The 14,310-nt window shown below is 42.8% G+C and overlaps 1 protein-coding gene across 1 annotated transcript in view; it reads left to right on the top strand.

Annotated features, from left to right (window-relative positions):
• The first annotated feature begins 4,986 nt into the window (after positions 1–4,986).
• Positions 4,987–14,310, top strand: part of LOC117249721 (fidgetin-like) — a 38,159-nt gene continuing 28,835 nt past the window's right edge. The window contains exons 1-2 of the mRNA XM_033615412.2: positions 4,987–5,281; positions 6,135–6,165. Of these exons, the coding sequence (XP_033471303.1) occupies positions 6,141–6,165 (25 nt within the window). The 5' untranslated portion in view covers positions 4,987–5,281; positions 6,135–6,140. The remainder of the gene's footprint in view (positions 5,282–6,134; positions 6,166–14,310) is intronic.

The raw sequence follows: 14,310 nt of genomic DNA on the forward strand, positions 1-14,310 counted from the left end.
ACATAGGTGTAGATTTTGGCAGGGACGCAGGGGACACGCCCCCCTCAATATGTAGATCATGTGTATTTGTCCCGTCAGTAAAAACATGCCGACACTTTTGACATTTTCACAATAAATGGATGGAGAAAAGTCACACACTGGTGCCCAAAATTCACCAGAATGCAGGAAGTTACGTGTCCGAAGCTTAAAATCGTCTGCCAGAGGATGACTGCACCCCTCAATCTCATGTCTCCCCGACACCCTCACTCCATAATGACAACTTTTATGTTTACACCTACTTTACTGAACTTAAAATGTGAACGGACAACTTGTACTTGTAATGGAGCATTTCTACACTGTGGTATTTCTACTTTTACTTGTGTATCTAAATCATTAATCCACCACTGCATATATATTCAGTAGCAGCTTTTTCCAACTCTGTATAATGTTTAAACTAATATTCAAACCCATCACTCTGCTCTTTAAAAGCTGCAAGATTCCATCAAGTGAAAATATTTCACAAAATGACAACTTACTCCTATTGTAGGGTCTCTTGTGTATTTTTTCACACAGCACTATCTCTCAGAAATCCTAAAATAGCTCTAATATTTGTGTTGTTATTGAAGTTTTGTTAATAAAAGCCCCACAAAGTCAACCTCTTTGGAGAGCTACTGACCTCAAACCAGGGCCGTAATCACCTACTTAACACTGGGGGGCCATGTTCAATTAGGGCCGAACGATTCGGAGAAAATCAAATGTCATGATATTTTTGACCAAATACTTTGATAGCAATATTGCGATGATATTGTAGGGTGGACTGTCCAGGTGTACCCCAGAAAGGCTCCTCCCCACGACCCTTACGCATAACAAATGAATGAATGAGGATCATCAGTAATGTGGATATAATGACAAAGTGGGTAAAGGCAAATAACAGAAAAGAACAGTTTGGTGAGATCAGAAAATTACATCACTCTACTGTGACACAGCCTTTAAAGCCAGGAAAAGACAACACTTACCATGTCACGATATCCAAAATCAAAATCTTTACTTTTTGTCACACAATATATATTTACAAAACCTTCATTATATGGTGTAATCATGCTTTATGTTGATTTATGTGACAAAACAAAGATTCAGCACTTTTCTAAATGTTGGCTTTTAATAAGATCATAAGAAATTAATATACAGAAAAATTAAAGGGAAATGTTGTTAACAACATGAGAAATTCTGATTGTGTTTTATTCTGAAATTGATCCAGTATGAATTACCTATTGCATACATATCAGTATGGATAAACTTTGCCATTTGCTGCTGAGTTAATGTAGCTGCATACATGCACTCCCACACAGAAGAACTCTGTTTCTCATCTTCCTGTCTTTCCCTCTCTCTGCCTCACACAGTCGCAGGCGGGCCTGCAGCCTACCAATGCGTTCAGTGAGGGGATTTGGCCGGGCTCTAATCAATCACTGACAGATTACCTCCAAAGCCACTTCCACAGCCATTAAAGCAGGACAAATGCAGAATTGCAACTGAACAAGTTGGAGTTTTTAAGCCAACACCAGGACTTCCTGGTTATTTGTCAAAGTCACTGCCACTGAGCCGCATGAGTGGCTGCGCGAGTGTGTGGGGCTCAGAGGCAAGCCGGCCAGGCATTCGCAGCGTGTGTGTGTGTGTGTGTGTGTGTGTGTGTGTGTGTGTGTGTGTGTGTGTGTCAGGGAGAATGAGGGAGAGAGCAAGAGACAGTAACAGAGTGAGTGAGTTATTGTTAGTGTACGTGTGTGTGTTTTAAGCTCTCAGGTGTGTGTGTGTGTGTGTGTGTGTGTGTGTGTGTGTGTGTGTGTGTGTGCACGCCGTCGGCTGCGTCGCTCTCGGCCCAGTGGAGCTTACAGTAAATCACATTCCCTTTATTGCCAAATTTAGCAGCTTATGCTCAATAGGCTCTGCTCAAATCTACGCCGTGTCCCATCAGGGCGTTAGTCTGGACTCATAAAAGTGGATTGGCCACACACACTCGCCTCTGAGCGCAGACGACTCATCCCCTCTTCTATTTTCCTACATTATTTCCCCTCTTCTTTATCTGAGCTACTGGAAACACTATCTGGGCTTTTCTAATCTCCCCCTTTTCTCCCTCTGGATTACCTGCTTTGAGATTCCCCACCATTGTCCCCCATTCACTGGGGCTTTGTTTATATCAGGGTATATTTGATAGAAGACACTAAGAAATTGGATATCATCATCTCCATAGCCTGTATTACCAAGGGAACATGCTCTATTCTAAACGTATTGCACAGTTTAGAAAGAATGGACATTTTATCCTATAAGCCTCCTTCTTTATCCAAATTGATTTTGACATTTTTACGTCTTTGCAGACATGGCGGGTTAAGTGCTGATAATTATTTGGAAGAGATGAATAAAAATATGAAATGTGTCTGGAAGAGGTGACATCAAAGCGGCGGGGTTTGTCGCATGTTTTTCCTCTAATACTGCGAATATGGAACATTTGCAGTAGAGGTTTGATTAGTGTGACATTCAATGGGTGCTTTGATTAGGTGCTGATTGTGGAGAAAAAAATGCCTTTTGTTTTTGCCTTGTATTAAAGAAAAATCCTTGTGAAGCAATTATAGCAGTGATTTAATAAATAACTCATGAGGAGTAGGATTAAATCTGGTTTATTTGTCCTGTTTTTATTTTATGGATGAGGGGGAAAAGCTGAAAAAGTGCACTGGTGAAGTGATGAGGGCCGACACTGAAGTCCGCAGGCACTGGAGTTGAAATTTAGCTGGTCATGTGACTATGACTCCCCCCCTTTGTGACCCCGGAGAGAGAAAGGAGGAAAAAAACACCCCATACCAACACAGGAGGTGGGATTGTATTTGTAGGTGTGTGTGTGGATGTGTCTTTGTGTGTAGATCCTTTTGTGCATTTAGGGTTGTGTGGGTGTCCGTGCAGTATATATATGTGTGTGTATGTGTATGTGTGTGTTTGTGTCTCCACCCCCCTCCTATTCAATTAAGAGCTTAAGCTCATTAGTGGCAGACTTACATCATTACCTCTCCAATGGCTAATGAGTTAAAATCTATTTAGATTTATGTTGCCGTTAAATCTCCTCCACCACACACACATATTTGTGTCATCACAAATCAGGAAATATGTCGTAAATCCAATCTGAACGTGTCCTGTGTAAGATTCTCCATATCGGTGTGCGCCTTTTATAGCAACACTGCATATTCAACACACTTGAATTATACCTTTGCCTCCAGTATGTAAATCAGAGAGGAGAAAGCTTGGTAATGCATCCGCACTCTATAACACACCACAAAGCCGTGTTTTCCTCACTTAAACATTAAAGACGCTAATTTAAGGCTTTGTCTAATTACTAACTAATAATTAGTGCTGCATAACAAAAAAAGGCTTCTTTACAAAGCTATTACACAGCGATTAGTCGAGTTTTCAATCAATTTTCATTACGCTAACAAATCCTTTAATGAATTGATGGAATTGTTAAAAAAAAAAAAAAAAAGACAATTAATTATAGACGATGGAGAGTGAAAGGTGGAGCTGTAGCTCTAGGTAATATAGAGCCTGCAGGAGTGTGTGTAATCTGCTGCAGCCGCTGCTCTAATAAACAAAGACTGGGGATAACAGCAGGTGGAGGAAGGAAACTATCCACTTCTCTTACACGTGCTGCTCAGTGGTGACTCCAGGGCCTCAGGTTTGAGTGGAGGGGGCGCGTGCACGTGTGTGAGTTGACCCCAAGCACCCACCTCCCCAACAATATTATCATCTCTTATTGGAGTTATTACAAAGAAGAGCTAACAAGCAATAATAATAAATGCAGTGTGCAAATTTGCAAATTCCAACTTCATTTTTGTTTTGTTTCGCACCTTGGATTTTCATTTTCTCTTACTTTAATGGTCTCCACAACCTCCACCCACACCTCCACCCACCAATTAAATAAAAAAGGAGAGAAAATAAAGAAGAACATGATGTGTATGCAGTGGAGTGTGTGTGGAGAGCATTTAAGTGAGAGAAAAACTAAAATCCAGAGTGCAGTACAAAAAAGAAGTTGTAATTTAGTTGTTTATTTGTGTTGATTTTCTAATTAATTTTTGTTCTTGTTTTTAACACAATAAATATAATTGTTGTCTTGGAGCAAGAGGTGTGGGGGCTCCAGGGGACACTTGCCTAAGGCGCTGCATGTCCTACATCTGGCCCTGGTGTGAGCCATGACTTCTCCTCCTCTTATTATATATTTACACCCTTTTATTAACCCCTTACATTTGACCACATTATTTTTTAGTTGCACGTGCACGCCATCAACTTGTGGGTGTGATTGGGAACAATGAACTGATAGTTATTCCATCTTTGATGTCTTGTTTAAATCTGGTCTCCCTGCTGATGCTTTGATAACTGGATAACTGGGACATTTTCATTCTAATTAGGGCTTCAATTGCTAATTCCATATTGCTGCTATAATTATCACGGGGAGACACGCGGACACTGCAGGCGCGTTTTGCAGTCAGATTTCGGGCAGACGGGGAGGCGGGTGTGCAGATTTGCCCCCATGTGCACTTCGGTGGGTTCCCAAACTGCGGCCAGGGGGCTTGTGGCGGGCCTCCGGTGCGCAGTGGATGGCCTGCACTCAGTAGGCTTTAGAGGTGAGTTTATCCTCACTGTAATCTGATTGGCTCACTAAACTACTTTGCGTCTGATATCATTTACAACAGATTAAATTCCAGTGATTACACACACACATAACTTAAATAAATGACTATTTTAACCAGTCCCACAAATGCTTTTAAAGTTACTGCACACTAGAAGAAGAGTCTCACCTTGAGTGTGTGAAATTCAAATCTACTGACTAGTTAAAGTGCAGCTCTCCTGCAGTGGCAGTCAGTCTTTTGGCTCCTGAACACTTCCCTGTTCATATCACGCTCCGTCTTTCTCACCATGTTGGACTGCCTTTCACCACTTTGCCACACAAACTAGACGCCCATAATAACCTTATGGGCAATAATTGGAATTGAGGATTTTTTTTTCTCCTCTCCCCCCCTCTTTATCCCTTTTCACGCATGCGCAGTGTGAAGCGTACTGGTCAGTCTGAGAAGCAGCTGTTCAGGGCTGGTGAAATTCCAACATGGCAGTGGCTGTGGTCAGTGTTTCCTGCGTTAACTTGGGATGGTTTCAGCTCGCACGCAACCCGGCTTAACCTCGGCACCCCGTTCGTCAGCAGCACCCCTCCCCGGGATCGATGCGACCCTAACCCCCCACGTGAGAGGTCGACCTGTCGCTAAAAAAACAGGTAAGAAGGATAGTCTGGGGATCCGCTGCGTCTGCAATTAGACGGAGTGGTCAGAGCAGACAGGCTCTCCGGGCAGCGCGGCTGTAGAGGAGGCGGCAGCAGTGTGCACGCTTATCTCGGGATCATGCATGTGCAGTTTCTCATTTGACAAGTTTCCCGAATTGCAAACGATACCTGCGCGCGATTTGCCCGTGCGTGTTTTTTTTCCCCCTTAAATGTGATTTGCAAGGAGCGCACCTGCGCCGCGGTGAAATCGCAAAGGCATGGACAGGCAGTCTGCACTATAGGTTGTGTGTTTGTGCGTGTGCGGCACTCACTAAACAGGGGAAATACACAACTTGCATGCACACGGAGGCTCCTCCAGGCTGTGTGAGGCGGCTGCGGCGGTGCGGTTACAACAAGTTGCCCTGTGCAAGCGTGCAGATCGTGGACACAATGTCACCGCTGCGTGTGTTTTTTAAAAGCTTGGACATTTTAGGGCGTTATCACCAGATTTAACTCCGGGCATCATTTCCAAACAATCCCCGAGCTGCACCAGTTGATTTCTCTCCACCTCCCCCTCCTCCCTCCTTCTCTCCCTCCCCACCTCTGCCTGTCATCCCGGGCTCCACTTTCTAATGAGATGCATGTAGGTTAGATGCCTCTCCTATTGAGTTGCTCGCTCCAGTGCTTGAAGGGCCCACCTTTCACACGGCTTGAAATCCGAGCAGTGCCGGACCGCAAAGAAAAAGAAAAAAAAGTGTCTGTCATGTTTTACCTTTTTGGTTGAAGGTGGATTTTTTTCTTCTTCTTCACAAATTAATTCCAATGCTCTCATCTCCTCTTCCTCTCCCTCTTCCTCTCACTGTTCCAGCACGAGATGATCAGCAGCAGCAGCGTCTATGGTAGGTGGATATTTCCATCAACTTATTTTTATTAATGCATCACAGGGTGTGTTGTTATTTATTCCTCTGAATCTGATCACACTGTGTTTACATATTCACACCTTCAGCTTGATTTAAAATTGTGCATTCATTTATTTTATTTTAGGATAAATCTTCAGAATTGTAGCAGTTTATTTTTCATCTTCATCTTTTGCTCATTTCACACTTTTTCAAACACCTAATATTTAAATGACACATGGCTCTACTTGGATTTCTTTAGCTGTTAAAATCAGCTCTTAAATATTGTTTTGAACGTTTTTTTAACAATCAAACCTGCAGATGAATAACACAGATATGAAGCAACACACATTCACACACACTCACACACACTTATTTTCTTTCAGATACAAAAAATATCAAAATGTATTAATCATTTAAAGGAACAATGGGTGTGATTGAAGTCACAAGGCCTCAATCACTGCAAAGCCATGATGCATATTTATAAACAGGATTTATTTATTAGCTACACCTCATTTCATACTTTATTGCAGTAAAGCTGAATTCACCTGTAATTATCAACACTATGGCGTGAGAGAATTGTGCATCAATACCAGGAGTAAGCAGCGTTAATGACACACAGGGAACTTCCTGCAAATATATACATGCAGAAGATGATTCAAATTTTTATGCATTTTAAAAACTGTTTGTGATGCTGCCGGAAACATGTTACACGTCCTTGTGGAACAATGGTGGATTGTTGGAAACAGAAAATAGCCATCCCACCCTGTTGCAAGTGAGAAACGGCAGCGGATAGTTTTCTAATGAATAATCCCGTTTCGAGACCACAATGTGCTTTCTGTACACAACGCCGGCTCCACTTCCGCGATTGCACATTCTTGGTTTTCGTAGCAGTTATTAGTGAGGACTCAACCTTTCACCTTTGATCTCTTTGCTCTCTCTCTCTCTCTCTCACACACACACACACACACTCTCACAGAGTTATTTACTCCACGTCGTGCTGCTTCCTCCTCTCCTGCTGATGCACTTGTGTGTGCTACACATGCGGCATTTACCACCTTGTAAATGTTTGCATCTCTGTGTTTATAGGTGTGTGTCCATATTGTCAAACCTTAATGAAAATACAGAATAATACAGCTTCTATTTGGAGCCCAGGTGATCTAAAATAACACATTACAGATACACAGGTGTGCACGTTTGCAACTGACACTTTAAATTACATATTTGCTGCAGCTTTGTCATCATAGTTTGATCATAATTAACTGTTTACACTCAGATTTGTGGTTTTATGGGAGCTGCTGTTGCTGTTTTTGTTACAGAATTAACTGGCATTCTAGAGGAACATAAAGGAAGTGATGGGGTGCATGACTTTTGAAATGTTTGTGTGTGTGTTAAAGCCGAGTAAACCCAGGCGCAGCAGTGCATGTGTCGGTTCTGTGTGTAATGTAAATAATGTAGATACTCAGCGGTTTGTTTATTCCTCTAAGTCTATTTGTTTGCTACAGTCCCCGGCTTAAGATCCGTCCCTCTGCATCCGCTGTCTGCGCGTGTTGCAGTGACAGTAGCAATAATCCCCCTCATTATACACATAACGTATCGCCTAACATCTCCGGCAGCCCCCCGATACAGCTAATAGGGACAGAGAGAGGGGAGATAATAGGAATAGAAGAAAAACTGCTTTACAAACAGGCAGCCCTTTACTCTGCCTTTATTTATCTAAATACTTTTCCCTCAAATGAATAGAGAGAGCTGGTGTGCTGCAAGGGTGGCTCAGCTACTCCCAGTGGGACCGTATAAATAAATTATCCTGACACTTTCTATCAGTCTGTAATGTTTACCATTAAAAGCTGTTTTACCGTCCCGGAGCCACCGGCGTGCGATCTAGCCCGCCCCGTGGGACTTGTGCCAGATGTAAGGCGATGTGGGGAAATATTGTGCTTTTTATACACACACAGACATTTGTTAGTCTCCTCGGCGTCCGTATCAGTGGATTTCTCCTGTCTGCACGTCCTGACAAAGGGCCTCTTCAAACGAGATCCAGCCAGGGTTGTCATCTTTTAGCAAATATGTTAAGTGTTATCTTTTGTGCTCTCGGCTCGCCGAGCGGAGCTGGACCCCATGGGAGCTCGGCGCATGCAAATAGAACAAATCCCTCTCGGACCTGTCTGTCTGTTTCACTCTCTCCATCTTTCCTTCTCTCTCCGTCTCATCTTTCTCCCCCCCTTCTCTCCTCCACGTTTGCTCGACAGTGCGTCAGCCTGTCTTGTCTCCTTGCTCTCTCATCTATTTCACTCTTTGTCCACTTATTTCCCCTCCTCTCTCCCTCTCTCTCTCTCCGTCTCCATCCCAGAAGACAGTGTTGGGGCTGTGTGTCAGCTAACTGTAGCGAAGGCTGTGTAAGTCTTTGTGTGTTTCCCTGTGTGCTCGCTGACAGCCCCTCCTCGCTGATCTTAAGTTCCTCTCCCAGAGACGGCAGGCAGCTGTCGGTAGCGCCGCTGCCCGAGACACCGTAGATGAGTGGACGCCAATTCCTTAAAATCCTTGACACCATGATCCACTCAGTCCTCCTCCTCTTCCTCTCCCCCTCCTCTCCTCCTTCAGTGTTGGTACACTGGCTGCATTTATTTTCTTTCAAACTGGGGTTTAGGGGTTTTTTTAGGGTTGGGGGGCATGGTTACTGTGACTGACAGTTGTCGGTTGGTGGATTTTTTTTTCCTCCGTGTTGCAATTGAACCCTTTTCTCAAACACACACATACACACACACACACTGTGCACCCTCACACACTCCAAATTATATTCATTCTGCCCTCACGTCTTTCTCCCAGTGCTGACTGGTTATTATCCAGTCAGAATCTGATGGGTGTACTTAAGGCGAGGGGGATCCACACAAGACTGACTCAGGGGTGGAATATTACTTACAGCTCACCTGTTACCTGCTGTAACCTGCCATGCTTAAGATAATGCAATCACAGTAACGTCTGATGGATGAATTCAGGCCAATGCTCAAGAAATTTTAAACGTATTTTAAATGATCTCATAGTTTTCAGGTCAAAAAAATGTATGAAAAGACATACATTTGGAAGTTTTTGTGTAAATAACAGCAGCTCCACAGTCAGTTCAAGTCCCAGTAACATCTGGGAACCTTTTGAGCCAAAAGAATCGAAACTGATCTAACATCACCAAATTTCCAGACTTTTCCCGCCTCTTATTTTCCACCCTCGGAAGAGAAATTCAGCTAAATTCATTTCCATGTTAATTCCGGCATTAAAAGCATTATCTCACTTTCTTTGAACTCCGAATCCCCCAAAATGTTTGAAGTTTCTTTGGTTTATGTAATGCGTCATTTTCACAGGTTTTAATCAAATCAAAGCTGTAGATTTTTTTCTCTCTCTCCCTCCTACCTTCTTTGCAATCCGCTGCCCCCTTTTCTGAATTTTAAGCAGACCCCCGCTCACCTCCCTTTACTCTTTACCAGCAATCTCCACCACCCATGGCCCGGATTCTCTGGCAGATATTAAAACATTCAGCATGTGGAAGCGTTAAATATGCTAAGGACTTATTAAAAAAGGGAAAAAAAAATCTAACTTCCACTTTGGAATATTCCGCACCATTAGACCTCAATAGACATGGCGGCATACAGCTTATCCTTTACATTGTGCCTTCAAATGAGAAGGCGCCGTTTCTAATTAGGTTATTGCCATGGAAGTCTTAAGTTAAATTGTGCATTGATATGCGGAGGAGCTCGCCACTCATTTGGCCTGACGATGGAGGACGCCGACGAGAGCCTTTTTTTCTTTTCTTTTTTTTTTTTTTTTCTCCACAAGGGCCAAAGAAAATGACAGCTAGGAGAGAGGAAGGATCTGACTGTAATCTCTCGCCGCTGCTGCTCTTCTCTCTGGCTCTGACTGGATGATCTGATTTTGGTAACAGCAAGCCTGGGCTAGATAGTGGCCGTCTGCTTGTCTCCCCCCCCCCCCCCCCCGACCCAACACCCCCTCACCCGCCACCCCCACCTCCACCTCCCGTCTGCAGCTCAGCTTGAACGTCTTGATTAGCGAGGCATCTTGCGCGAGCGGCAAGTAAGTCGGACACTTTTGTCTGCGAGGCGGCAAAGGTGTGCGTGCGCGTTAATGAACAATGGCTCATTGGGGGCGAGGGAGAATAAGTGTGTGTGTGTGTGTGTGTGTGTGTGTGTGTGTGTTTGAGCTTGGCAGGCTGCCAGGGGATGGACACAAAGGATGTTGAGTGGCTGGGCGTGTGGCACAGCATCACTGAGCTGCCTGTGGCCTCTGGGAGATGGACACAAACTGGGAGCGAGAGCAAAAACAACTGCTGTTGCTACATGGCTTCAGATTTTTTCTGCGGCGCCCATTGTGGGGCTGCAACTGGCAATTATAGTCATTATCGATTAGGCTGCCAATTCTGTTTCTGATTAATGGTTTGGTGTGTGTCATGTCAAAAAATAGGGGAAAAATAGCAATAACAGCTCCCTAAAGCCCAAAGTGACGTCTTCGCATGTCTCGTTTTGTCTCAACAAAACTCCTAAACCCAAATATTTTCTGCTTATTATCATATATCACATCAAGAAGAGGCAAATCCTCCCATATGAGAAGCTCCCTATTTTTGCGTGATAAGTAACTGTAAGGTTTAATCGACCCCTGAAATAGTCGCTGATTATTTTTGTCTAACTTGTATGTACATTACGAGGTTGTGCCTTGAATTACAGCCTTCGGATTTAATTGTATTATTGATTAATCTGCAGACAATTGATAATTTTCCACCCTAGAGTCCAAGGTGATGTCTTTAAATATCTTGTTTTGTTTAATCACCTGTCCAAAACCCAAATTTAGATAGAGCTAAGTTAATCATATACAGCAGAGAAAAGAAAAACCCAAATATATTCTGTTTGTGATCTAGTTATCCCATTTGAGAAGCTGGAACCTGAGAAATTTTCACCATTTTCGCTTGATGAATAACAGCAAGGATTAATTGATCACTGAAATAGTTGCTGATTATTTTGCTGTCCTTTGACTCATCGTTTCAGCTCTAGTAAAGTGCAAGTGGAGCTTTGAATTAGAGCCACAACTAAGGGTTTAATTCTATTATCAATAAATCTGTGGACAGTCGATAACTGTGCATCCCAGTTTCCCAGAATCTTGTGTTGTCTAACCACCTGTCCAAACCTTAAGTTTAGACAGAGCTGAGTTAACAACCACAAAAAAGCAGCTCATCTTTATGTAAGTGAAGCTGGCACCAGATAATTTTTTGTATTTGTGCTTGAAAAACGTCCTAAAAATGACTTAAAATCTGTTTGTGTACGCGGGCCTGCTTTGGAGGGATGGTGTTTGCATGCTTACCTGTAATCATGTGTGTGCACACTTGTACTGTGTGTGTGCGCACGGGCCAAGTTTCCCCACTGGAAGCAGACGAGAGCATTAGGATGTTGCTTGTATGACTCCGTTGGCAGGATGGACACATGTGGTAGATAGCTAATGATAGCATGCAGCGTATAATGAGATCCTACTCTCCGTCTGTCTCCCCTACCTGGCATCATGCATTAACCATACAAGAGGAAGAGGAGGCACGCATGGTATTGACTTTTGAGTGGGTGTCTGCTTGTCCGTTGTTGGTTTTGTTTAGCACTCAGAGGTCAGCATGGCTGCAAGCGCCGCACATTTATAACAAGTATTTTTTTTTTGTTTTATTTCCATGGCAGGGGCTCATTTTTTTTTTTTTTTTTGCAAGGCGAGGTTCTCTCCTCATCTGCACCTCTTGAGCTCTGTTAAATGGTTGTAAATTGATTTTGGAAGTGTTGCGACGTATACGCTTAACAAGCCAAATGGGTTCAGTTTGCGGGTTAGTTTGTGTGTTCAGAAGATTATTCTATTAATGTATTCCACACACTCATAATCCACAGTATGTTGTGTGAAGGAGGGAGGCGTTGGCAGTGGTCCATCTTCTTGCCCAGTAACATATATTTATCCTCTTCACTACACAATCCTCTAGGCTGCTCAAATCCCCCAGGGGGTCCCAATGACATGCTTACTAATGTGTGCTTTGGAAACGGAGTGCTATTGTATCCCCTAAATCTCACAAAGCACTGTATGATTTGCCCATTGTCGTTAAATCGCTTTGCTTGTGCCAAGTACTTGCATCTCACAGAGGCTTAATGCTTTGAGGGTTTCAGGGACAGCTTCGAGTTCCTCTTTTGTTGATTTCGGGGAAAAGTGCCAAGACTGCTGCGCTGAATATTGTTTTGAGTATGGAGGAGGGAGGGGAAGAAGGGCCATTGCCAAGCGACTCCATTGAGCCCCGTGAATGGGCCATTCATATTTAGGAGAATCACCCAGATGCCATATTGTTGGCTCAACAACGCTAAATATTCTCCAACAAGGATGGGATTGTAACAGGTTTTTGAATTGTGCGAGTGTGGAAAAGGACGTTGGGAAATTGGGGAAAAAACAGTTCAGCCTTCAGTCACTCTGAAAAAGGGCGGACAGAGGAGACCAGTGTGACATGATAGTGTTCCTACTTTGCTGTTTTAATTATGTTGGTTTTCATGCAAGGATAGAAGCATTCGTCAAAATGGTCTGCACAGTGTGTGCATTTTTCTTTTTTCCTCATGCGAGCGTCTCTGCATTGCTCTGCACAGTACAGTCTTGAAAGTGAAGTTAATTTTGCCACTCAAAGGAAGTTAAATCTTGCTAATATACAGCTTTTATAAAACAAATTTTAAACTGTTCTGTTAAACTGAGACTTCATAATACAATATGATCACAATGCTTAGGTCACAATAGAATATTACTGCGATTATAAATGTCAAATATGCGATACATTTTGATTTATTACCTTTTTTCAATGGCAAATTAAGGAAAACGCCATCTGTTTTTCTGTCCCTTGATCTCATTTCAGTCATTTTTATCCAGAAAAATGTTTCTAGTGGACTGAAAAAGCCACTGATTTTATTTTTCTAGTTGGCTACCAGAAGTTTAATTTATATTTGCAACATGAATAATTTCCATAATAAAATATCGATACTTGGCGTCCGTGTTTCAATACAATACTGTCAAGCAAAATATCATGATACTGTGCTGTATTGATTTTTCCCATCCCTACTTATATGTGTTTACAAATTCATCATAGTGTGACATTAACTCTTTGTTAAAAGTCTATAAAATGCTTATGAATGCTAAATAGGAGGAGTTAAAGTGGAGTATAGACTAATATTTGATGTATTTCTTTAAACAACCAGCCTCCAGTCCAACCAGTTTCAAATATGTATTTTAAGCCTGTACCACTAATTTTGAATTTGAATGATTTTAAAATGTGATAAAAATGACATTTAGAGATACTCATGCTAAATTAAGTAGTAACTTTAGAAGGGTACAGTCTAAAGTGCAAATAGAAAAAGGTTGAAAATATCACTTTCACCCTGAGCAGTTTGTGAAGCTCGTCATTGCCATTAGCCTGGCATGCTGGGTGCTATTACGTCCTCAGGACAGCAGGTACTGGTGGGATTGGATCCCAGACCAGGGTTGGACAGCATGTGGCTGCTGAGGTGCGCACACGGAGCTCTCCCAAGGTCCGGCCCCGCTGAACAACCTTGAAACTGGCGCTGTAAGCAGCAGTCAAAGGGTCTGAGACAGGACTTTGCAAAATGTCATTGTGGTCTTTTATGTCATGCATGCACTGAGTATTAATCACGGCTGGATCTGCGCCTGAGAGGCTGATCAAATTTATTGTTTGGCTGCACGGGACAGTAATGGGTGTTTAATTACTCAATAAAAGCCCTTTTATAGATTCCCAGGCCTCCTGTGTGTTGAGCAAATGGTATTGATCCGTCTCCGGGCTGCAACATGATAGCCTGTGAAGGAGAATTAGAGCCGTTAGCCTGCTAGCGCTTTCTCATTCATTAGCTGCATTAGCCAGAGGGGTGGTTAAGACGTAGCATCATTGTTAATACCAAAGTCTCAAAGGTTTTTGTGTCTGCCTTGTGTTGTAAAGCTCTGCGCACCTCATTTACACAAATATGGATTAGATGAGCAATGAATAACATTGACCGGTGCTGGAAAGTGTTTCAGTAACAATCTCCAGGAGAGTCGTTTTTCTTTTAAACATTTCCCTCTAACCACAGTATAATCTACGGG

Source organism: Epinephelus lanceolatus, chromosome 24 (genome assembly GCF_041903045.1).
Source record: "Epinephelus lanceolatus isolate andai-2023 chromosome 24, ASM4190304v1, whole genome shotgun sequence".
In the NCBI taxonomy this organism is placed as follows: Eukaryota; Metazoa; Chordata; class Actinopteri; order Perciformes; family Serranidae; genus Epinephelus; species Epinephelus lanceolatus.